General features: G+C 46.2%; 1 protein-coding gene across 1 annotated transcript in view; it reads left to right on the forward strand.

The window, feature by feature from the left end:
- LOC121560098 (protocadherin-23) overlaps positions 1–20,576 on the forward strand; it is a 46,606-nt gene extending 26,030 nt beyond the window's left edge. The window contains 25 exon segments of the mRNA XM_045216669.1: positions 3,786–3,920; positions 6,022–6,177; positions 6,331–6,940; positions 7,537–7,649; positions 9,562–9,647; positions 9,650–9,775; positions 11,228–11,327; positions 11,330–11,378; positions 14,788–14,848; positions 14,850–14,905; positions 15,715–15,910; positions 16,261–16,365; positions 18,640–18,719; positions 18,919–19,024; positions 19,026–19,242; positions 19,245–19,301; positions 19,304–19,377; positions 19,379–19,504; positions 19,506–19,792; positions 19,794–19,833; positions 19,835–19,919; positions 19,922–20,413; positions 20,416–20,462; positions 20,465–20,524; positions 20,526–20,576. Coding sequence (XP_045072604.1) covers positions 3,786–3,920; positions 6,022–6,177; positions 6,331–6,940; positions 7,537–7,649; positions 9,562–9,647; positions 9,650–9,775; positions 11,228–11,327; positions 11,330–11,378; positions 14,788–14,848; positions 14,850–14,905; positions 15,715–15,910; positions 16,261–16,365; positions 18,640–18,719; positions 18,919–19,024; positions 19,026–19,242; positions 19,245–19,301; positions 19,304–19,377; positions 19,379–19,504; positions 19,506–19,792; positions 19,794–19,833; positions 19,835–19,919; positions 19,922–20,413; positions 20,416–20,462; positions 20,465–20,524; positions 20,526–20,576 — 3,515 coding nt within the window.
- Positions 20,577–25,451: the final 4,875 nt, after the last annotated feature.

The following is a 25,451-nucleotide window of genomic DNA, read 5'->3' on the forward strand; positions in this document are numbered from 1 at the left end:
AAAATGGTCCATAGGGAAGGAGCCTCTCCTGTTCCTGTAGCATGAGGCAGTTTGGTGTAAAAGTACCCCCCCTGGAGATCACAGGGCCTTACCCCCTTACCCCCAATCCATCTCCTTACTGCGAGAGTGCCAAGCGCAGAGGCATCAGGTCCCGTTTTTATGAATCGACCGGGGGATCAAACCCTCAACCTCAGGGCGGTCAGGACAAAGAGAACCTTGGGCAGAATAATACTCTAGATAACATTGAGCCCACATCACTCATTGTAGACAAACCCATCCACAGTTTAGATGTACACGGTGGTCACAATACAGTTTAGCCTCTAGGTGGCAGCATAAGCATATGAATTCTGCTTTGAGAGACCCTATCTTACTGTGGTTGTGCTGAGTCCGATCTGTCCCGCAATATAGTGGTCAAGAAACACTGCTGATTATCCCTTCTAACCCAAAATCCTGACCATAAAATTGCATTTGGTAAAATAAACAAGTTGGCTATGGTTTGCGGTTTGGGACACTTTTTATACTCACATTTGATTCTTATGTTGCTCTCTAACTGTTCACTGTCCAATGGTAGAATATTAAGGGGAATTATTTTTGATATGACATATCTATAGCTTATGGAAACATTTGGGATTCCTGTGTCTTTTCTACTATCTCAAATAACAGTTTAGCAGGTGCAACTATGGGGTGACCTTGTTGCCTGAAAAGCCACAAGTCTACCATTCCCACCCCATTTTCCCTCTGCCCCCGTGTTCATACGTGGTTCATGTCAATCACCAGTATATCACACTGACAGGGGCACCATTAACTGACAATATGTGAGTTTTCAGTAGAGCCCTAGAGGCCTGACAGGTCAAGAATTTCTACTTCTCCATTTGTCCCATTCCATTATGTCTGCGTCCCATATGGCACCCTATTCTCCACATAGTGCACTACTTTTGACCAGAGCCTTATGGGCCCATGGCACCCTATTCCCTACATATATTTCCTATGGGCCCAGGTCAAAAGTAGTCCACTATATAGGGAACATGGTGCTATTTGGGACGCATCCTTTGGGTTTGATTGAAAGGAAGGGATCGCCGCAGTGCTCCCCTGATCTCGTCTTCTACTGTTTGTTTTCTCTCTACGCAGGCTAGTTCAAGCTTACATCGCACCGAATTACACTCACGCCCCAACTTAATCAATTTTGCACATCCACACGTTGGCCCTGTTTATTTTAACACTTTGCTCCTCCGTAGCCCGCCGGCCCCCAAATCGCTTTTCTTCATTTCTCTCCCAAATATTGAAAGTTGAGGAAGAAGGTGAAGCGAGGGAGGGGTTGGTGTTCTCGTTTTAAAAACCCAAGGAGGTGTGTGTGCCTGAGTGTATGTCTGTGTCTCCGCGCGCGTCTATGTGGGTGTATGTGTGCGTGAGACATTCTTGGGGGTGAGAACAGTGTCCAAAAAAAGCAAGCAGACAGAAACCCTCCCCCCCCCTCCAGGAGATGTGAAAGGTCCCACCGACCATGAGTCCATAATCCCAACCATCTGTGCTAATAGGCCTTGAGTTTTCATCTGTCTCCTCCAATCACCTCTCTCCGGAGTCGCCTGAATCTGTGGCGTGCCTCGATGGCCACTCTCTCTCCATCTCTCCCACAATGAATTGTGTTATTTGATTTTCATTAGCGTTTTCTTTTTGACTGACATGGCAGGAAGGTTGTTTTTGTTGCGCCGATTGTTGATCTTTGTCTCTCACTTCGGTGTGGAGAAATTGTGAGGAGAGGGAGAGGCTGGTTGTTCAGTACTTCTTACATTTTTTGGTAATGAAATAAATACTTTTTTTATTGGTGGAAAATAGAAAATTATACATGTTTACATATTTCACATTTCCTTTTTTCTTCCCCCTCCCCAAGTTGTCAATCTTTCACTGACATTTTGCTTGACTGAGATTTTTTCTTGTTTTTCTCCCATAATAATACCCTTCACTTTATAGTACAATTTATAGTTTGGCCGAAATGTGATGTTTTTCAATATGTGTTCCCACAAGGAAAAACTATTTTTTTTTTTTTATACAAAAAAAATCGGAATTAGTCATAGTAGCGCTTTAATTCATTGTGGGTTGTTTGTGAATTGTTCTGTCCAGCTCGTGTTTTTGAGAAGTCCCATGCCAACTGTATGTTCAGCATACTAGATCATTCATAACCTTTTCGCAATACTGAGCCAAGCTGGCCTGGTTATGTATCCTCCATAGTTGCTGGAGCTATCACCAGGCCCACTATACAGGGAAGAGAATATACCCCACAGTCACCCCTGACAATTAGTGATTGAGTTAGATTTCTCCCGTGAAAGTGTGTGGTGATGTGAACCACATGCGGAGACCTGCGCTGGCTGGTGCCTGATGGGGCTGCTCTACCACTTGACCTCTGTCTGTCGGGGGTGAGCGGGGTGGGGGGGGGGGGCTATGACTAGGTCAGGGACATCAATCTGGGTGTCTGTTTAGTACTCTACTAGCTGCACTTTCCCTACTGCCACCTCTCCCTGTTTTTCCTCGAAACCACCAACCTGGGTTGTGTTCAGTAGGGCACACTGTAGCAAAACGATTTGCGACGGAAGACAAGTGTTTCCTATTGGACACGTTCAGATGGTACCTACCTGTTTTCACTCCGTTTCGGAGCGTTTTCATCCGTTTTGTGCCTGAGACGAGCGGGGGAGTGAGTGATGTTGGGGCGGGGGAGTGGGGGGGGCAGATTTCAAGGTGTGTGTGTGTGTGATCCACTAGCATTCAATCAGACTGCGGCACTTGGTGGGGCTCATGTAAAGGTTAGCCAAATATTTTCCTTCTTTTTTTTTCTTTCTTTCCTCATATCTCGAGGTGATTTACCCCCGTTAGCAATGGTTTCAATCTGAGAATCAGATAAGGCCCCTGTCCCAAACACCACTTTCTCTCCAGACAGGCCCCTAAACATGGTCTGTGCCCCAAATGGCACCTTATTCCCTGCCATTTGGGACGCGTACGTGGGCTGACACAACGAGATGCTAAACGGCGACGTCGGAGTGGAATTTTTATTAATGCGCCCTTAAACTTCAAGGGTGTGTCCCAAATGGCACCCTATTCCCTATATGGTGTAGTGCACTTATTTTGACCTGAAATGGCATCCTATTCCGTATATAGGGCAGTACTTTTGGTCTGGTCAAAAGTAGTACACTATAAAGGGAATAGGATGCCATTTCGGTCACGGCCCAAGATGTCTAAAAGGAGCCATGTGGAATTTGCTGGGTTATCATCAATCATATTGCGAGAAGAAAAAATAAGTTCATTGGTTTTGATGGAAAGCATGAGTGAGTTTTGGTGGGAAATGTTGGAGGCTGGAGCACTAGACTAGCTGTAGCAAGGGTTGTTAATATTGAAATGGATAGTTTTTATGTGCATACCTGCCATTTATTGAACAATGTCCTATTTATTACATGGTCCTTGTTTTGAATGCCTTTGATTCAGACCATGAGCTGGACGGATGGTGCCATGGCTACATGCCCTCAACCTTGGTACTGTTTTCGTGTGTGTGTGTCGGACCAAAGTTCAAATAATATAGTTTTCTTTAAAATACTTAATTTCTGCTTGATTGAGCTTGTGTGGCACAATGGAACTAAAAGTCCAAACCCTGCCTATCTGGCACTCCAGGCAGGCTCAAGCAAACGCTCAAAGTATTTGAAAAAAAGTATGTTATTTTGTGTACCATGCATCTGATATCGGCTGGATGTGAACAGTACTCTCTACCTGTAACTAACTGTCCATCTATCTCTCTACAACAGAAGAGAATGCTGCGGTGTGGTATAGCCTGTTGCCCGGACCGGGCTACGACTTTTTCTCCATCGACCCCCACTCTGGAGAGATCAGCACCACCTCCCAACTGGACAGGGAGCTGTACCAGCAGTTCACCCTCAGAGGTTATACACATTACACACAGCAACTCATTACCGTTAAAGGTGCAGTCTGTCACTTTCATTTCAGGTAGCAGTGATGTCCTTTGTACTTGTTTGTAAATGGAGGCATTGAGTCAATCTTGAGAATATGATTGTGTTTTTTTATTTGTGTGCACTTGCTTGTGGTTGGTTCCTTGAGTCTTTGGGAAAGTTCAAGTTGCACTACACCTTTCAACAACTGTTGCATTACCATGAAGGGACCACAGAAATATACTGTAACTAACAGTAATGCTGCATTTTGTAAGTCAACCAATGCTCATCTCGATCTCACACACACACACACACACACACAATGAATCAGTGTATCAGAGACATAAATAATTAACCACACTCACTTTAGTTGGTCGATATTTACCTAATCGTTTCTCTGCAGTGAGAAAGTTCCACCGAAGACTGTATAAGGATGGATTGCAGTTCAGCGATGGCCAGTGTTAGGGACGGACATATCTGGGGATATCAGCCAGAGAGTGGAATTGTAGCCCCATTTAAAAGACACACCATGCTATACGTGGAGACAGTTATCCCGTACAGCAGTCCTCTCTCATTTAGGTCACCTCTTGGCTTGTCACATCCGTTTCCACCATAGAGCTTAATAAATTATATTGAATATTTTCAACACTCTCTCTCACCCTCTTTGTTGCGTTCTCTCGCTTTCTCTCTCGCTCCCTCTCTCCCTCTCTCAGGCTGTCCCTCTTCCTCTCTCTCCTCCGCTCTATCTCACCACCACACTCTCACGCTTTCAATCTCTCTTTCTTGTTGTATGGTTCACAGCCAGAGTAATAAAGAACTTGAGGTCTACCCACTTTATGAAAGCAACGTTATTCACCAGATTTGATTTATGTAGAGGCAAGGCTAGACGTTACAAGGGTACGTCCCAAATGGCACCTGATTCCCTACATAGTGCACTGCTTATAGGGAATAGGGTGCCATTTGGAACTCAGTCTCAGCTTTGTGGGAATACGCATGTTCCACAGACTGTTTTATTCCTCAGCCTAGGTATTTTTCGTGTGCTTTCCCCCACCACACCTCACGCGAATACAATTACATCCAAAATATGCAATAATATTTTGTGATAAACTGTTTCAGATGTGCATATGACCGATATTTGTACAGTGGACGGAGTTTGAACAATTTTAAATCTACTAAGGGAATATAATCACAGGAAAGCCGCGATGTCTTGAAGCCGTGCCAGAATCGACCCGGTGATTGTGAAATACCAAGAGACGTCGGGCCAATTTTCCATTGGTACGGTCAGATGAAAACAAGGGGGGAAAATTAATCCTGAAAAAAAAACGTTTCGTATCAGCATTTTTTGGGGGTTGGCAGTATAAGATGTTGGTACAATGTAGAGAGAAGCTGTGAAAGAAGTACGTCTTCAGTTATGACTTTCAAAGGATAGTCTATTTCGATAAGTTGTCGGTCTGTTAAATCTGTGAAGGATACAAAACGTAGAACTCATGAAATAAAGAAAAAATCCATGAAGGTGCCGATGTTTGTGAAAAACGGTTTATAAGCATTCGAATGACTGAAGCGGTGAAAACCACAAAGTGGAAGCCTTGCTCCCATCTGTACAACTGTGTTACTTCAGCTATCTCATCAAGGAGGAGTGGCACACTGTTGCATTTTTCTTCTATTCTCACTAGTGCTAACAGAACTATCTATCTAGCAAACCGCGGCTATTCTCAAGTAAGGCTTTACTTGCATTGATCGTGATATATGGCCATCTTATCTACTTTTGTCAAATGCACTAATCGCATGTCACTCTGGATTGGTCTCCAAGATGAAAAAAATGTAAGGAAGAAAGTTTAAACAATATTCAAACAACAAAGGGTTGAAAAATGAATATAACTTTCCCCAAATTTCTACGTTTTGTAGAAATCCTGGTAAGGATTCGGTTTCCTTCTTGTTCCCGCCTGATTCTGGGAATCTTCCAAGTGGGATTTCTGGAAAACCTAGGAATTGGCGTTACTGGAATCTTGCAACCCTATTCAAACAGGACCTAAACCCTCAACTTCCTCTCCCTGTTGTCCCACTGCATCACCCCCACCCTCGTCCCCCACCCCAGTCCAGGCTCGCGACAGCGGCGTCCAGCCCCTCTCCAGCACGTCCACGGTGCTTTGCTCTGTGCTGGACGACAACGACAACGTCCCCGAGTTCATGCAGGCCTCCTTTCAGCTTAGCCTGCCAGAGAACCTGCCCCCGGGGTCATCACACATCCCAGGCCTCGGACCCAGACCACGGAGCCAACGGCACCATAACCTATTCCATACAGGGTGAGATTCCTAAATAGAGCACCTCAGTGTTTCAGTGGAAAATTACTTGGTGGTTTCAACAAGATTTAATCTAACCGGAGTGTATTTGCTTATCCCTCCAGGCGAGGACTACGGCGGGCGTTTCACCATCCACGCCACCACGGGCACAGTCAGCACCACACGAGCCCTCGACCGGGAGGACGGCCCAGCCACCCTCTGCATCCAGGCGAGCGACGGCGGCCAACCCTCCCCCTCAGCTCCTCCACCCAGCTCCTGGTGCTCCTACTGGACCAGAATGACAACAGTCCCTTGTTCACCCGCAAGAGTTACCGCGCTTCCTTGGCTGAGGGGCTCCCCGGGGGCAGAGGTGCTGCGTCTGGAGGCCCGGCGACCCGGACCAAGGCCCCAACGGCGAGGTGACATTCTCTCTGGTCGAGGACACCCTGGGGGCCTTCTCGGTAGAGCCCGCCACGGGCGTGGTTCGGACCACCCGGCCCTTGGACAGGGAGAGCCGCGCTCAGTACACCCTTCAGGGCCGTGGCTACCGACAGCTGTGCCAGAGGTCCACGGAGCACCGCCACCGCGGTTACCGTGCAGGTGGAGGGACGCCAACGACAACGCGCCCGTCTGCGCGGAGAACCCCGTCGCCGGCTGGGTCGCTGTAGAGACGATCCCAAACAAGATTGTCGCCACGGTGACGGCAGTGGACGGCGACCGTGGCGGAACGGGACTGTGTGGTTTAGCTTACGGAAAACAACCCTTTTTTCACCATCAACGGCAAATCGGGAGATATACGGTTGAATACGTCCATTAGTCCGAGTTTCTTGGGTGCTAAACTGCAGGTGTTGGCTGCAGACCAGGGGAGGCCAGCTCTCACCTCTACCTGCCTGGTCCTTATTCACTTGAAGGGAGAGGACGAGCCACTGCAGCTCACTGAGACGCTCTAGACAGTCGTGGTGGAAAACAGCAAAACTGGTACGGAAAAACTGCTCTAATATCAGTATATTAACAACTATTCAAGACAAGTGCATTGATATGTACCAGACCTGGTTTCAACTAGTATTTGTTTTCTATCAAATACGTGCTTGATTGAACTTGACTGCTGCAATGGAATCAATAGAATAGTCTTAAATGGAAACTCGAGCCCATCTGGCGCTTCAGTCAGGCTCAATCAAATGCTTAAGTCTGCTGTGTATGTTCAATACTTTATCCAAACTCTTTACTGGCGTCACTCTATTATGAGGGTCTCAAACCCTTTGAGTTCAAGTGAGGACTAAAAGCTGTTGAGACTTATCTTCCATTTTTCCACCTTCTTCTTTCCCTTCCAGGCTCGTGGGTGGGAAGCGTGGTGGCCACGACCGAACCGACGACGGGCGGCGAATCGAATACAGCATTTTCAATAACAACGAGAACAGAGCCTTCGCCATCAACCGACACACAGGTATGAATTGAACCTTACCCATACTAAAAAATATATTTATTGTGTGGTCCAGTGGTTAGTGCCACCATCCCCGGCACACATGTATACCAGAGTCAGCATGGGTTTAAATCCGGCCAAGTACCTTTTTTGATTCACAATCTCTCTCCCACCTTTTCTGTCTCCTATTCACTGTCCTAATCTTCAATAAGTACATTAAACCACTAAAATAACTTGTTCTCCTCTCCAAAACACTTCTGTGAAGCTGGAGCCATAGACATAATTTAGGCTCCAGTGTGCTGGTTAGCATAAGCCAGCTAGGATGCTTTCATTAATTGCCTGCAGCAGGAACTTCAAACATGCCTCTCTTTTCTTCCTTGTTCGTTTTCGGGTCGATCGACGCCAGGCTCACACCGGGCAAGCCAGAACCTCCGCCCATCCATCCCTGCATCAGTCTGTCTAGTTTTCCGCTTCTCCATCCAGGCTAATAACCCCAGCATTCCAGACTCCTCAGATCCCTTTCCCAAACAAGACTTTATTCCAATTAGCGCAGCTAGCCTCTCAATCCTCTTGGACCGCCTCTCTCGCCATCTCTTTCTTTTTCTTTTTTCTCTTTCTCTTTCTCTCTCTCTTACTTTCTCTCTACCACTCTCTCTCTCCCCATCCATCTCTCTCTCGCTCTCTCTCTCCAGTTCATTTCCACATAACACATTGGGGGCGATGAAACAACTGGAGAGAACTGAAGTGGGTGGGGGGACCGTTAGCGACGCGAGCAAGAGGCGAGGGAGCGTGAACAGGGCATGACCAAAGTTGGAAAAAAACTGAACTTTATGCGACGCCATTGACCAATCAAAGCTCACTATAGCAGGGTTCCCCAACTGGCGGGCCGAATTTGGCCTGTGGGTGTTAGATGTTTTATTGTTGGTAAATCAGCTCCAAGTGATTTTAATTTAAGAAATCTGTTACCAGGTATTCCACAATAGAGGGATGGATTAGCTGTAGATACCTAGCACTACCTAGCCTGCTTGCTAGTGTAAACCACGTCACGCTGCTTAGCGAGTACCACTTCCTCCCGATTCGAACTATACCTGTCACGAACTCCGGGACCTCTGCCCTCACAAACACACGTGACCGTCCTCCCTCAAGCATCTTAGCCGATCGCGCCACCTCAAAAGCTAGCGAATGAGGCTACGCAAGCGGGACACTTAAGGCACATCCCCATATGCTAGCACTAGCACCCACATGAGGGCTGACGCTAGAGTGGCTATCCGAATGATTGTGTGGGAAATCCCTTTTTAGGATTATTGAACCATTGTCTACTACAGCAGTCAGAGGTTGTTTTCCCATATCCCCCTGTTCAGAAAAGAGGCGCTGTGTCCCAAATGGCACTCTATTTCCTATGTAGTGTATTACATTTGACCAGGGCCCATAGGGCTCTGGTCAAACGGAAGTGCACTAAATAGGGAATAATGTGCCTTGTGGGACGCATACACAGGCTTTGCTGTGGATTATGGACTGCTTGCCTTAACCAGCATGGATTCATTACTCTCCCTGAGCCCCTATATATGCAGTGTGGCTGAAGTGAAACGGGGGGGTGGACATCAAAGTCCAGATTACATTCTTGTTTGGAGACAGAGGAATCAAGTTGTTTTTGAATGTGTGACATATGTTTTGAATGCACAACTGCAAAACATGGATGCAACATGGTGCTAGAATACACGCACGCGCAATGTAACACCCTGTGAATTCTCTGAACTTTCTCTTTATCATACATCATCATACGATCTTTCTCGCTTATGCGCGCACGCTCTCAATCTCTCTTTCCCCACTCCCTCTTTCCTGTCTCTCTTTCTGTTCGCTCGCTCGCTAAATCCCTATCGTTCTGTTCCCTCTATTTCTCGCTTTCTTTCTCTCCCCAACCCTCTCCCTCTCCCAGGTGACATCACAGTGTGGGACCAGGCCAGTCTGGACTACGAGGCCAACCGGAAGGTCCACCTGGTGGTGCTGGCCGACGGCGGCCCCTGCGCACGGCCCACTGCCGGGTCACCGTCACGCTGCAGGATGTCAACGACAATGCGCCGGCCTTCGAGCAGGGCTACTACCGCACAGCCGCGTGGGAGGGCCAGGTACACAACACCTACGTCATGCAGGTACGGATTGGGGGCCAGCCAATCGAGTGGTTACTTTGTCATTTTGAGCTAACATGCTGACATGTTATTTAATCATTGTACCCACACTGCTCATGCGTGTCAACGAGCATCTGCGTAGCCAGGCGCTAAAATAGAACTTGGTTCTATTTGTGACGCTTGACGCGCTGCAGGTCCCGCCTCTCCCATCTCCTCATTGGTTTTTAGGAGCATATACCCACGTGGGTGATTGAAAGATGAACTGAGGTCCACACTCCAGTCCAGTTGGTAGTGGTAATGCACCTTAAAGTTGGTTGCCAACCGCCATATAAAGTCCAAAGAAGGAGGAGGAGAGATTACCAGAAACGAACTCAGTTTACCCTTTTATCTGTGGATTAATTGTCGGAGTAGAGGACCTTGTGCATTTAAAAAAATATATATATTTAACCTTTATTTAACTAGACAAGCCAGTTAAGAACACATTCTTATTTACAATGACGGCCTACACCGGCCAAACCCGGACGACGCTGGGCCAATTGTGCGCTGCCCATGGGACTCCCAATCATGGCCGGTTGTGATACAGCCTGGAATCGAACCAGGGGGTCTGTAGTGACGCCTCAAGCACTAAGATGCAGTGCCTTAGACCGCTGCGCCACTCGGGAGCCCATTTCAGGTAAAATAACAACCCAATGTTTATATCCCAGGACAAATTAGCTAGCAACAGCAAGCTAGCTAGCTAAATTGCCATAAATGTTTAATGCTTTTCGACCTGTCCTCAAATTAATATAGTTCAGAGTTCGTTTTAATATTTCAACCTGCGTGTCCTGATCGCATCTGCTGTGGGTGGACAAAATCAACATGCACAAGGTCCTCTACTCCGACAATCCACAGATAAAAGGGTAAACTGAGTTCGTTTCTAGTAATCTCTCCTCCTCCTCCTTTGGACTTTATATGGCGGTTGGCAACCAACTTTAAGGTGCATTACCACTACCAACTGGACTGGAGATAGCGGTCTGGTCAGCATATTAAGGCAAAAACATAATTTGTCATTACCAATCAGTTTCTTGGTTAATGTCAGTTTCTCAGGTCTTGTATCTACCTATCTGGCTCTGATGGCCACATGAACTTGTCTCTTAATATCTACGCAGTACACACAGAAGAGGATGGGCACTCTGAGCTGGGTTCTTCTCTAGGTTTCTTCCATCTAGAGTTTTTCCTGGGCACTGGGCTCTTGCTTTGATTGATTGATTGATTGATTGATTGAAACATGGCTGTAAAAAGAACATTTCAAATACCAAATGCAAAGCTTTATTGTGTATTTTTACCATGAATAAGTGTTGTGTGGCCTGTAACAGTCTGAAATGACTCTTGGGAATGTTAGTTTTACATTTGACAGATGTTCCATGCTTACGCTGGATATTGGCTGTGTAGAAACATGCTTCCTAACTCTCTATAATGCCTTTCCTCCTGTTGTAGGTGTTTGCCTCTGACGCGGACAGCGGTGTGAATGGTCAGATTGAATACTCCATCTTGTCTGGTAACCAGAACGAGGCGTTCATCATCGACTCTGTGCGTGGATCCTCGCCACCAACACCATTCTGGACCGGGAAATCACTTCCTCTTACAAGTACGCTTAGCTTACATTATACACTGCTCAAAAAAATTAAGGGAACACTAAAATAACACATCCTAGATCTGAATGAATGAAATAATCTTATTAAATACTTTTTTCTTTACATAGTTGAATGTGCTGACAACAAAATCACACAAAAATGATCAATGGAAATCAAATGTATCAACCCATGGAGGTCTGGATTTGGAGTCACCCTCAAAATTAAAGTGGAAAACCACACTACAGGCTGATCCAACTTTGATGTAATGTCCTTAAAAACAAGTCAAAATGAGGCTCAGTAGTGTGTGTGGCCTCCATGTGCCTGTATGACCTCCCTACAACGCCTGGGCATGCTCCTGATGAGGTGGCGGATGGTCTCCTGAGGGACCTCCTCCCAGACCTGGACTAAAGCATCCGCCAACTCCTGGACAGTCTGTGGTGCAACGTGGCGTTGGTGGATGGAGCGAGACATGATGTCCCAGATGTGCTCAATTGGATTCAGGTCTGGGGAACGGGCGGGCCAGTCCATAGCATCAATGCCTTCCTCTTGCAGGAACTGCTGACACACTCCAGCCACATGAGGTCTAGCATTGTCTTGCATTAGGAGGAACCCAGGGCCAACCGCACCCAGCATATGGTCTCACAAGAGGTCTGAGGATCTCATCTCGGTACCTAATGGCAGTCAGGCTACCTCTGGCGAGCACATGGAGGGCTGTGCGGCCCCCAAAGAAATGCCACCCCACACCATGACTGACCTACCGCCAAACCGGGTCATGCTGGAGGATGTTGCAGGCAGCAGAACATTCTCCACGGCGTCTCCAGACTCTGTCACGTCTGTCACATGTGCTCAGTGTGAACCTGCTTTCATCTGTGAAGAGCACAGGGCGCCAGTGGCGAATTTGCCAATCTTGGTGTTTTCTGGCAAATGCCAAACGTCCTGCACGGTGTTGGGCTGTAAGCACAACCCCCACCTGTGGACGCCGGGCCCTCATACCACCCTCATGGAGTCTGTTTCTGACCGTTTAAGCAGACACATGCACATTTGTGGCCTGCTGGAGGTCATTTTGCAGGGCTCTGGCAGTGCTCCTCCTGCTCCTCCTTGCACAAAGGCGGAGGTAGCAGTCCTGCTGCTGGGTTGTTGCCCTCCTACGGCCTCCTCCACATCTCCTGATGTACTGGCCTGTCTCCTGGTAGCGCCTCCATGCTCTGGACACTACGCTGACAGACACAGCAAACCTTCTTGCCACAGCTCGCATTGATGTGCCATCCTGGATGAGCTGCACTACCTGAGCCACTTGTGTGGGTTGTAGACTCTGTCTCATGCTACCACTAGAGTGAAAGCACCGCCAGCATTCAAAAGTGACCAAAACATCAGCCAGGAAGCATAGGAACTGAGAAGTGGTTTGTGGTCACCACCTGCAAAACCAGTCCTTTATTGGGGGTGTCTTGCTAATTGCCTATAATTTCCACCTGTTGTCTATTCCATTTGCACAACAGCATGTGAAATTTATTGTCAATCAGTGTTGCTTCCTAAGTGGACAGTTTGATTTCACAGAAGTGTGATTGACTTGGAGTTACATTGTGTTGTTTAAGTGTTCCCTTTATTTTTTTGAGCAGTGTACTTTACGCTACTATTAGAGTTGTCACTTGCTATGGCAATGTATTGTTGTGTGCATCTAATCCTACATGCTATGAGGATGAGTCTTCTAGCTCTGAGTCTTATTTTAACCATTTTTGTTTAATTGTCACTAGTAAAAATAGTAACACAAAATCTTTAAAAATAGTTAGTGTGAAAGCAAGACCAAAATGGGTACAGTACCTTCAGAAGGTAAACCACCGTTTATACACGTCTAGTGTAGCTAAAGTACAGTGTCCTCAAAGTATTCACACCCCTTGACTTTTTCCACATTTTGTGGTGTTACAACCTGAATTTAGAGATTTTGTGTCACTGGCCTACACACAATAACACATAATGTCAAAGTGGAATTATGTTTTTAGAAATGTTTACAAATTAATTAAAATGAAAAGCTGAAATGCTGAGTCAATAAGTATTCAACCCCTTTTGTATGTCAAGCCTAAATAAGTTCAGGAGTAAAATGTGCTTAAGTTGCATGGACTCAATGGTGTTTAACAGGATTTTTAATGACTACCTCATCTCTGTAACCCACACATACAATTATCTGTAAGTTCCCTCCGTCGAGCAGTGAATTTCAAACACAGATTCAACCACAAAGACCAGGAAGGATTTCCAATGCCTCGCAAAGAAGGGCACCTATTGGTAGATGGATTTATTTTTATTTTTAAAGCAAACATTGAATATCCCTTTGGATGGTGTATCAATACACCGTCACTACAAAGATACAGGTGTCCTTCCTAACTCATTTTGCCGTAGAGGAAGGAAACCGCTCAGGGATTTCACCATGAGGCCAATGGTGACTTTAAAACAGTTAGTCTAATGGCTGCGATGGGGGAAAATTGAGGATGGATCAACAACATTGTAGTTACTCCACAATACTAACCGAATTGACAGAGTGAAAAGAAGGAAGCCTGTACAGAATAATATTTTTCCAAAACATGCATCCTGTTTGCTATAAGGCACTTAAGTAAAACGGCAAAAAAAATTGGCAAATAAATTAACTTTAAGTCCTGAATACAAAGCGTTATGTTTGGGGCAAATCCAACACAACACATCACTGAGTACCACTCTTCATATTTTCAAGCATGGTGGTGGCTGCATCATGTTATGGGCATGCTTGTCATCGGCAAGGACTGGTGAGTTTTTTTTAGGATAAAAATAAACGGCATAGAGCTAAGCACAGGCAAAATCCTAGAGGAATGCCTGGTTTCAGTTGCTTTCAACAGACACTGGGAGACAAATTCACCTTTCAGCAGGACAATAACCTAAAACACAAGGCCGAATATACCACTGGAGTTGCTTACCAAGACGACATTGAAGACTGTTGGAAAAGCATTCCAGGTGAAGCTGGTTGAGAGAATGCCAAGAGTGTGCAAAGCTATCAAGGCAAAGGGTGGCTATTTGAAGAATCTCAAATATAAAATATATTTTGATTTGTTTAACACTTTTGTTGTTTACTACATGATTCCATGTGTTATTTCATAGTTTTGATGTCGTCACTATTATTCTACAATGTAAAAAATAAAGAAAAACCCTTGAATGAGTAGGTGTGTCCAAACTTTTGACTGTGTGTGCGTTGCGTGTCATATCCATCTCTACATCTTCTACCTACATTCGAGAGACATGCACATTTCATTATAACAATGTTGATTCCAGATTCTATTAATAATGCCTAGTTTAGTTATATTCCTTGTAATGTTATGCTGTGTGTTTCCTGTGATGGTCCCACTGTCTAGTTGGAGTCCTAGTAATGTAATGGTGTGTTCCCTTGTGGTGTTGTGTTCCCAGGTTGGTACTGCAGGCATCAGACAGGGGTAGCCCTCCCCTTAGCAGCACCGCCACCGTCCGGGGTCCAGGTGGTGGACATCAACGACAACAGCCCCGTCATTCCCCCATGGAGCCCGTGGTCATAGCAGAGAGTAAGACACTGCCCCTCTCAAATGGCACCCTTTTCCCGTTATAGTGCACTACTTTTGACCAGGGCCCATAGAGGTAAAAGTTTTCGGTGTACATTTTTTTATCACATAATTTTTTTCTTATACATATTTATTTATTTAAAGCATCTTCACAGTAGGCCAGGATTTGGTAGCCAGGATTTGGTAGCTGGTGCTGAAAATATGAAGTCCCTCTTTGGCTGTTGTGCCTGAGACAAAGCTCTGTCCTTATGCCACCGTCCTGAAGGAGTGAAGATCACTTCCTCAGACAAATTGCTTGGGAGACAGTGAGCAAAAATGGTTGAAATCTGTATTTTCAACATATTCTCAACCAGAAATACTTATTTTCAATGTCTTTCCAATGTATTTTGTTCATAGGGCAGTTCCCAGCCCAGCACTGACACACTGATTCAACTAACCAAGGTTTTTATGATTAGTTGAATCAGGTGTTCTAGCGGAAGTCTGGGACAAAAGCAATTTTTATTGATTGAGAGGGATTTCTAAGTGAATTGTCAATTTGAGATAATGTTTGTTTAATTTGTAGTACTAAATACCTGTAGAGATGAAGTAGGACCCGTACACACGATTGCTCTTCGACTCAGGCCAGTACCCCCTAACAAGTGGTGTGCGTTTGACTATATAGACTATTTGGTACTAAATACCACTTACACTGTTATCTTGTTGGTCATCAGACCTCCCAGCGGGCTACATGGTGACCCAGGTGAGCGCCAACGACGTGGACCTCAGCTCCACAGTGACCTACAGCTTGGGACAATGCCAGCGCCGCCGGGAGCTTCGCCATCGACCGCTACACGGGCGTGGTGACCCTGACGCAGATGCTGGACCGTGAGGAGCAGGCGGCGCACAGGCTGGCGGTGTGGGCCTCGGACTCCCTCCACCTGACCACGGCCGAGGTCCTGGTTCAGGTGCTGGATGTCAACGACAACGTGCCAGTCTTCTCCCAGGACTCCTACCAGGTAGCTAGAACTGCAATCTGTCTTTTTATTTCATTAATGATGGATTACAAGACATAGTTATGGAACACAAATCCTTCACTTCTCTCACACGCACACACACATCTACCTTGTGGTGAGCGTTTCCACATTAGCAAAAATGATTATATAGACGGCAGAAATTAAGTCCTTTATAATGTACACATGACTGACTCGCTGAGATGAGGGGATGTCCGATCTATTGATGTGACACCATTGTACTCCCTCAATCTTCAGTGATGTCTTCTGACACAAAGTCCTCCTTGAGATGTTTATAAATGTATGTATTTTTTCCTGTGAATTGACAAGAGATGTTTGTTTGTTTGAACCCCCAGGTGAAGTTGCCAGAACTGTCTCCTGCCAACATGTTGATCCTGACTGTGGCTGCCACAGACCGTGACTCTGGGCTTAACGGCAAACTCTGCTACAGACTCCTCTCGGTCTCCTCTACACGGCTTCTACATACACCCAGACAACGGTAAGCACTATTAGATTGACCAATTATATTAAAGTTAAATTATGTAAAACGGTACATGAATAGCTTTCATCAGAATTAGCCTGATCAGATAGTCAACTCGCCTGTTCTAATTATAAAATATATAGTATTTAGTGTTCTTTTTTATTGAAGAGAGAGAGATTATGACCGAGATTGGAGGGATGGAGGGAGAATTTGTCACTGTGAAGAATATGTAGGCCAGATACAAACCTATGCCGACGTGTACATATGTGCAACAGAGGCTACGGCCCGTAGCTCAGCTGGTAGAGCACGGCGTTGTAACGCAAGGTAGTGGGTTCGATCCCGGGACCACCCAACACAAAAAAAATTATGCACGCATGACTGTAAGTCGCTTTGGATAAAAGCGTCTGCTAAATGGCATATTATTATTATTATAACTGCTGCGCCATCCACTCCATTCTAAATCAATTTTATTCAAATTGAAGGGTAACAATGGAAGAACTTCTTTAGGCACAAAGTCTCTAAAGTGCGAACTCTTAGCAGAGGCCACGTGAAAATGTTTTTAATGGACAGGGGACCATTCTTCCAATCATACCCAGAGTCCAAGGACGAGTCAGTCAGAAATTCCAAGGCTGAAACTATATAGCTGCCGCTAGGTCTTAATAGGCCTAATCCTCCGCGATGCTACAAAATGTGCTCCTCTTAATTCTACGATTCAGCCTGTCAAAATGTAGCAAAGCAAAAGAAAAGTTACCGCCGCATGCTTTCCAAGGTTCACGTCTTAAGACCGTCTGGCAGTCCGGTTCTCATATTCATATTTTATATTCCCTTGTTTAAAATCAAAATTGTCTGGCACAGCGCGCTTATTTTACGCTCTGTGCCAAGAAATGGGGGTTTGCTCCAACAGTAAGTATATTGCCAGTTCTGCACGGTTCTACACATCAAGGGTTATCCAGAGTATTCACGCTGTCAGTAGCCTCCGTTTCTCCATCCATCCTTTCTCTTTTTACGGGCTTGGACGTGTGAACGAGTACAGTGGAGGGGGAGAGAGAAAAAAGAAAGGATGAGAGTGAGTGGGAGAGATCGCTGATGAGAGGTCACTGATATAGAGGTCTGCTTAAGAGCCGGGTCTGTCCTGTTATCTCCCGTCTCGAGAAGCACAGTAAGAAGACTAATTGAAGCCGACGAGGCTAACGCCGAGACCACTACATTCTCAAAGCTTTTTTCTTATTTTTTCTTGAAAAATGATTTGTAGCCGCTCCTTGTTATTTTCGAGGGCCAGTGACTTTAATATCTGAGAAATGTGTTCTCCATGTTTTGTGGTGCGAGTAACTAATGGGAAGTGAAATTTGGATTGGCGTCAAATATTAGAATTGAGCCTCTCAGAACTGTGTCTTAATCCTAACTCGAACCAGAAACTAGATACTGGCTTGTTCTTTTGTGTTTCCTCATGTTTCCAGCACTCAAATATGTTTTAACTTATGTAAATGATGTGTTTCAAGATGAGTTGCAATATTACAAGAGGCCGGACGATATCCCAAACTGATTGGGTATACAGTAGTATTCGATTCCATGTATTGAAAAGGACCAATCTTGCTTGTGTTTTCAGTCTCAATTTACTGTCCTCACATCAGTAAACTAATTCGAGTAGTTCAACATTCTCAAAAGAAACTTCAGCAAAAAAGGCCACAGAATGCACTTCTATAGAGAGCATTAAAGCCACAATCCTGAATTTGGGTTTCAGCCACTTGGTTTGCTATAAAGCTGAGGAATGGGGCTGGAGAAATGTAATCACTCTCAGATTCATAGACTGAGCTATGGATGCAACCCATGAGGTAGTGAGTGATCTTATTCTACAGGTTTTGCGGTTGTTTGAATCACCAGGGACTTTCCTGGTTAAAGGGGCATTCCACCAACGTTGCTCTGTTTGATAGGCTGTTCTTTACCATAATAACAGCTAAAGAGATGTGAGTTGTGTCGACAGTAAGCATGGCAAAGCCTCCCTCATAGCAGCTGTAGACTAAGTGGACACCTGAAACACGCCCCTACATTAGACAATGTTCAAATAGATCAGTTTGAGTGTTTGTCTAATAATGATAACATTTTTATTTTTACAGCGCTTTTAAATTATGCATATGAATAAAGCAATATCTAAAAGACTTGCAGCACTTTCAGTTGATTAAAAACACTAAGATGTTTTTCACTGTTCTTCTCAAATCTGAGACGATGGCTAACTCCAAACCCATTTGTCTTGTAGGGTCGGGTGTTCACCAACAAGCCCCTGAAGTACGTCACCAATGGTAACGTGATCCAGCTCTGGTGGAGGCCAGAGACGGGGTGACCCAGTCCGCTCTACGGTCACCCCGTGGACATCGTGGTCCTGGACGCCAACGACCATACCCCGATCTTCCAGCACGACACCTATACAGTCAGCCCCCCTGAGGATACCCCCATCGGCACCACTCCTGCTGACCCTCTGGGCAGAGGACCTGGACTGGGCGTAAGAAAACACCCACCTGGACTATGTCGTTGCCAGTGGCAATGAGGACAGGAGATTCTGTATGGAGGTAGGTGCGGTCCAAACGGAGAGCCAGCAGAGGACCGGTGGGAGTCTGGTTCTGTGCCAACTGTTGGACCGCGAAAACCACGGAGAGCTACATCTTGACAGTGACAGTTTCTGACTGTGGCTCGCCTCCGCTCAACAGCTCGGCGGTGTGGCGGTAAGTGGCGGACGTCAACGATAACGCACCGGCTTTTGTCAGCGCAGAGTACCATGCTCAGGCCAGCGAGAGCAACCCTGTGGGCACCAGGTTGGTTCAGGTGACCGCCCAGGACCCTGACCGCGGAACCAACGGTCTGATCCGCACGACATTATCTCAGGCAACAGCAAGGGTCACCTCAGGCTCGACCCGCAAACCGGCGCCTGAAGGTCAACCACAGTCTCGACTACGAGGAAGACTCCAAGCACGCACTGACTATCCAGGCTTCCGATGGGGGGTGAACCTGGAAACCGTAAAGTAGCCTTCACCGTGGTCTTTGTCACGGTTTTGGATGAGAATGACAACTCGCCCTACTTCATCTTCCCGTAGTCAACTGCTCGGTGCCGGGAGAACCTTCCAGCCTTCACCCCCCGCCTGTTCAGTCCATGCCGCCGACCAAGACGCCGGACCCTATGGCCAGCTCACCTACTCCATCCTGTCCTCCTGCTTCATGGATTACGGCAGTGGCAGCCCTGACCGGAAGGAGGCCTTTGCCATCGACCCCCTCACCGGGGACATCCACACCCGGCAGACATTTGACTTTGAGCGGGAGAGCGAGTACTGCTTCATGGTGGAGGCCAGGGACAAAGGCGAGCAGGCGGCCACCGTGAGGGTCCATGTGGCCATCGAAGGGGCGGACGAATTCAGTCCTCTTCACCCAGAGGCAGTACCGTTTCATCCTCCCGGAGAACTGCAAAGGCGGGGCAGACAGTCGGCCATGTTATGGCAATGGACCATGACGGAGGCCTGGAGGGCGTGGTGGAGTACTCCTGGTCAACCCCTCACAGTTTTTCTCAGTCAACAAAACAACAGGCGCAGTGTTCGCCTCGGGCCCAGTGTACCGCAAGAGAGGAAGTTTCTCCAACGAAGACGTGGTGGAGCTCTTGGTGTCCGCCGGCAGTCCCAGAATGGACTCCAGGTCCACCACCAGCCTGGTAACGGTCAATATCTCCAATTCGGCTGAAGCTCTGGTCGGGGTGGCCCTCAGCGTCCAGACAGTCACTCTGGGGTAGTCGCTGGCCATCTTCCTCCTCCTACTCGTCAGCTTGGCCCTCGTCCTGAGGTACAAGACAAAAGAGGCCGCCATCAAGAAGGCCGCTGCCCTCGCAGCCAACCTAAACACCGGCACGTTCGGCAGGACCGGCGGTGGCCAACAGCACACCAGCATCGGCATCGGTTTGCGGGAGCCGAGGGCGCCATCACCATCCGAGTGAAGAGGGAAATATCCCTCCCTATCCGTAATTGACTCAAGCGGCCGCGGTTCGGCAGAAGGGAGACGGCCGAGGACCATGAGATCAAGATGATCAACGAATCACCCGTGCCGCGAAGAGGGCCGACTCGGCCCACAGCGAGAGGGTTCCCGACTCTGGCGTGCCCAGGGACTTCGGACCAGCTTTCCTGCCATTCAGAGGATAGAAACCCGGGACGGTCATAACCACGGTCTCCAGCACAGGTCTGGCTGCAGGGATGCAGAGTTCAGAGAGTCTCCACACCTTCAAAGAGGAGGGAGGTGGGGAGGGGATGCTGCCGGGGGGTCAGGGTGAGCGAGATGGAGGAGAGCCAGGCCCTGTGGACGGCTCCTTCAGCTCGCGGTGTGTCCGGAGGAGCAGCTCCGGGGCAGCTACAGCTGGGACTACCTGCTGGACTGGGGAGCCACGCTACCACACACTTGCCTCAGTCTTCACCGACATCAGCCTGCTGCACGACGAGGACCCTCCAGGGGGCCACGAGGGCCTTTTGTCTGAAGCCTGCCGCCTAATGCACCCACCACCCTCATCACGGGCGTGGCGCAGCCAGGCCTCAGGGCTGTGCCCCCCCGGATGCCCCGCGCAGCATGCACACCCTAACCCGGAGGCCCTCCTACCCCAAATACGCCTACGCGCCCCTGGCCAGGAACACGGGGCTCACCCCGTCTGCCATGACCCCCAGTTTCTCTCCCTCGCTGTCGGGTGCTCACTCTGCGGACCCCCAACGCCTCCCGGTGGTCTCAGAGACTGGGCTGGGGGGTCTTCAGGCTAGACGCCCGGCAGCCTCCTGGAGGGAGAAATACAGGTGTAGACTTTTGGAGGGTAAATACCTTTTGATATTGACTTTGAAAAAATATTGTATTGTATGGTAGATGCCAAATACTAGCATTAAATCATTCAGTTCTCAAGCTTATTTTAAATCTGATTTTAACATCACATCACTATTGAATTCGTTTCTACAATTAGTTTCTCAACATAAAGGATCTACAAATCAATATTGTCTCACGTTGGACAATATTCTGTCATCTGGCACATTGATTAGTAAGGACATTATACAATGCAGATGCATGGGTGAAATCAGACATTTATGAAATGTCTTTGTACAATGAATGATTCGCATTGTGGTGCATTTCATAGTTTCAGAACTTGCTTTTTGTAATAAAAAAGTAATATATGGAAAAGCCTGAACTCTGGTTTGCATTGCAATAGCAAAACGCAGCACTGTACACAAGTGGATGTTTGAATCCACAATTAACAAATGTATGGTCGTAAACATGTTTGCATGCTAAAGAAAATGAAACACATTGTTATTGCAGTTGGCTATAGCTTTTTGACTTGGCAAGTATTCTTGTTCTGTAATTGTATTACGTCGGAGTACCATGAGCCCATACTCTGTAGACTACTACAAGACCTACAGTTTTTGAAATGTCACTAACAGCTGTACAAAGAGCAGGGCAGTTGGTGGTGTGGGACCAGTCTTTTGATATTGTGTGTAGATTGTATACTATAGATACATATTTTTGAAACGGCACTTTATTGTACAGTGTGTAACATTTCAATGAATTTCTTTTTTTTATTGCTAAATTGTAATATGTATATAAAAAGGTACAATTAAGTAGGTTAAACAATGTACTGCTATCTTTTAGCTCTGATATGGGGAAGTTCTAACTAACTTGAACAACAATTAGTGTACGATTCAATTCAACAATGGTTTGTGACCGTCTCGTCATTCCTTTTCATCATTGAACTGATTGTTAATGTGGTTCATAAATTAAACAATTCCAATGGAAAATGTGTGTTTCTTACGGAGCAATAACGTTTTCAGACTCCCTCTACAATTAGGAAATTCTAAATTAGACTAAACTATCAAATTCAGAAACCTATTGATACCACATGGAGAACAAAACCCCCATAAGCCTTCATTATTGTTGTTGTTCTTCCCATGGTGGATCATGCTTGTTAGGAAACTGGAAGTCCCACTCTTTAGAAATGTGTCTTGGAATCACGATCGAATAGCATTTTGGTTCCATCCAGCATTCTTCCACAAACCCATTTTCCACATGGCCACCCTGAGTGTTTCCTTTAACCCGGTGTTGGAGGAGGCCTGATACGAAACAATTGTTTGAATCAGTTTCTAATGGAATCCAGACTGAAAAAAAAGTGCAACCATTCCCTGGCTAATAGAATAGTTGCGTTTTTTAAAGGGTGGAATAAAAAACAAGGTTCGCTTTGTGGCTCTCTGAAAAGGTCCAACGTGAGAATCCCAAGCTTCAGAGGCTGGTATCGTTGCTCTGAGGTTATACAGTAGAACATGTTTGCCATGACACTTCATCTCGTTCCTCACACTCTTTGAGGTCTTTGTAAATGTATCACCTCACAGCTATGAGAAAAGTGCCAGATGAAGATACAGTATGCTTCTCTCTTTCCAGGGTTTAGGCTGTGGCAGCGTAAACGGTGTCTGAGCTCGGGGGACCTAACACTCCTCTGCTTGGCTTGGCTTGGCTTGAGAGCATCCATAATATTGAAGAGCTGTTTCCTCACATTCTGGTCACCGCGACGGAGATGATACATCGATTGTTCTTGGTTGGAGAGCAAGAATCTATTGAAAGACCTTTGGTCTGGTGTGAAGACTAGTGTGGTAATGAGGGGTCACAATTCTCTTACTACCCCAGAGGTCCAGTGGAAGGCCCAAACACTTCTTCAGAGCCTCTGTCTCAAGATAAACCGATGGACTTACCATCCATACATTTGGCCACTGTGATGCAAAAATATGGAATGGCCTTTGGCTGTGAAACCCATTTTGGAAGGTGGTCTATTTTCAAAAAAGTGTAAGGTATTTGAATTAGCCTTGTCCAATGTGTCTTTTTACTTATTTTCAACTCAAATGAGACTGCATAAGCTTTTATGTCAAAAGGCTATAAAATGGCCCTCCGAAACTGCTGGGTGAAAGACTCGTGGAGAAGTAATAGGCCCTGACATCCAAGTCTAATAAGCTCTGAGACTTTCAGCCATTTTTTCCTTGCACCCACCCAAGCGCCCTTACTGTCCATAACGTGCCATCTAAACACCCACGCATTCCTTTGCTCCAAAAGCAATAAAAAAATCTGCCCGATTTGGACACGGCTCCACTTGGTCTGGTGCTAATCCAAAAAATGCTATCTTTAGGAACGTGCCGGGAGAGGTCTAAGACTGAGCCCTTATCAGGTAGCTTAATTAAGGATAATAAACATTTTAGTGGCTAGTCAGCTAGCAGTACAGGCTTCATGCGTTCTGCATATAGGCCCTGATAGCCGTCTTATTTATTGACTCAGTTCTGGGTCATTCCCAGCCTGCCGGGTTGGTTTGGACTACAGCTCTGCTCGCCTATATTTGTGATTTCAGTGGGTCTTTGGCCTTGGGAAGCACAGGCGATGGAGAGATCTCTCCTGTGTCATGTGATCTGGTAAAACAAGCATCTGTATGTCTTGGCACATAGCTGGGAGAGTCAGGGGACCCGGGCAGGAATGTGGAGCTCCTCTGAGATGTTCCATCACCACTCCTTCAACGTCGTCAGTCAGCTGACAAATGTTTTGGACAGAGACCGGAGATGAAGCCCGTTTTGGTAAACGTTCACCTTATGTGGCATTTCTTCTGGAATTGTCTGGTTTTTTAGATGGTCTTATAATTATGATAGATGATTGTTAGTAATGATGTCCATTTTATATATTGTTTGAGTCTTCTCACAGCCTTTGATCAGATTGGACTCTCCTAGGCTTACTGGTGGATGTTCTAGCCTAGCCTAGCACAGCCAGGCCCTTGTGCTAGTGCCGGGCAGGTTGCCTTTGCAGATGTAAAAAAAGATTTCATCCTTGAGTTACCAGACAGACTAGGCCAAACAGGCTTAGTATTATTTTATTTTTTTAATCAAGCACTTATTTATCCCCCCACTACTGTCATAAATGCGCTGTTAGCTGCCTAATGTCAGTACTGGTCTGCTCTCTCATGTTGCAATTTGAGAAGAGATAGAGCTCCCTAGATGTGCCTTGGTTCGGAGCACAGTAAAGTAATCTCCTTGCGTCAGACAGACAAGCACTTCATGCTCATGATTATGCAGGTCCGATGATCAGTTGGACGGAGATGCGTGGTGGTAAATTCAAGACAGCTGCACTCTAACTTGGCTTAGATTTCATACTACTCCCCATCACTTGATATTGAAATATGCATTAGGCGTCTAAACAAGTCCTGCATTGTTGTCTGTTTTCTCAGGGGCTGAGCTCTGTAACGTCTCAAGGTTCGGGGGCGGAGTCATCCGCTGCAAAATCTAGATTGCATTTGGACTTGGCCAAGCAACACTCACTGAGGGGGGAGAGGAGGGGATGTACAGTCCGGTTGACAAGTTGTTTTATAATGATTCGGTTTCTGGAGTGCGGTCAAAAGGCAGTGCTAAAATATTTAATCCAACGCTAAATCTGATAGAATGTTAATACAGCTCTACATATTTGAGCAGGCAGAGCAGACTCTTGCCACTTTCAATGTTTTAAAGTAACAGTTGACTGCTCTCACCTTAAAGAAACATGTATTCTATTTTTGGAAGCCAACCGGCTTTAATGTGTGACTCATTTGTCAGTGTTCAACAAAGACTTTAAGAGCAGACAGATGTTCCATTGTGAAACACGAAAATAAAATGTTCTATGGGGCTGCATCCAAAAGGTGAATTATGTACTGTAGATACATGTGGGAATTGTATAATTGTTTATTTATTTTGTGCCATCCACACTCTGTACCAGACCTGGATTTAAGTACTTTTTCAAATCACTGAAATACTTTAGCTGTGCTCTATTGATTTTGTCTGGCACAATGGAACCAATGGAATAGTCCCATGTGTAAACCACACCCATCTGGCACTTCAGACGGGCTCAAGCAAATGCATTGGCAGCTTTTGAAAGATTACAAATACTACTTGAACCCAAATTTGCTCCATACTGCACATCACCTTGCATGCCTCCAAAGTACACATTACATATTGCCAGACTGCCAGTTCAACATAAAATAACTTTTACATCAGATTGTGTAATTACATAAAC

Source organism: Coregonus clupeaformis, unplaced genomic scaffold (genome assembly GCF_020615455.1).
Source record: "Coregonus clupeaformis isolate EN_2021a unplaced genomic scaffold, ASM2061545v1 scaf0770, whole genome shotgun sequence".
NCBI classification, from domain to species: domain Eukaryota; kingdom Metazoa; phylum Chordata; class Actinopteri; order Salmoniformes; family Salmonidae; genus Coregonus; species Coregonus clupeaformis.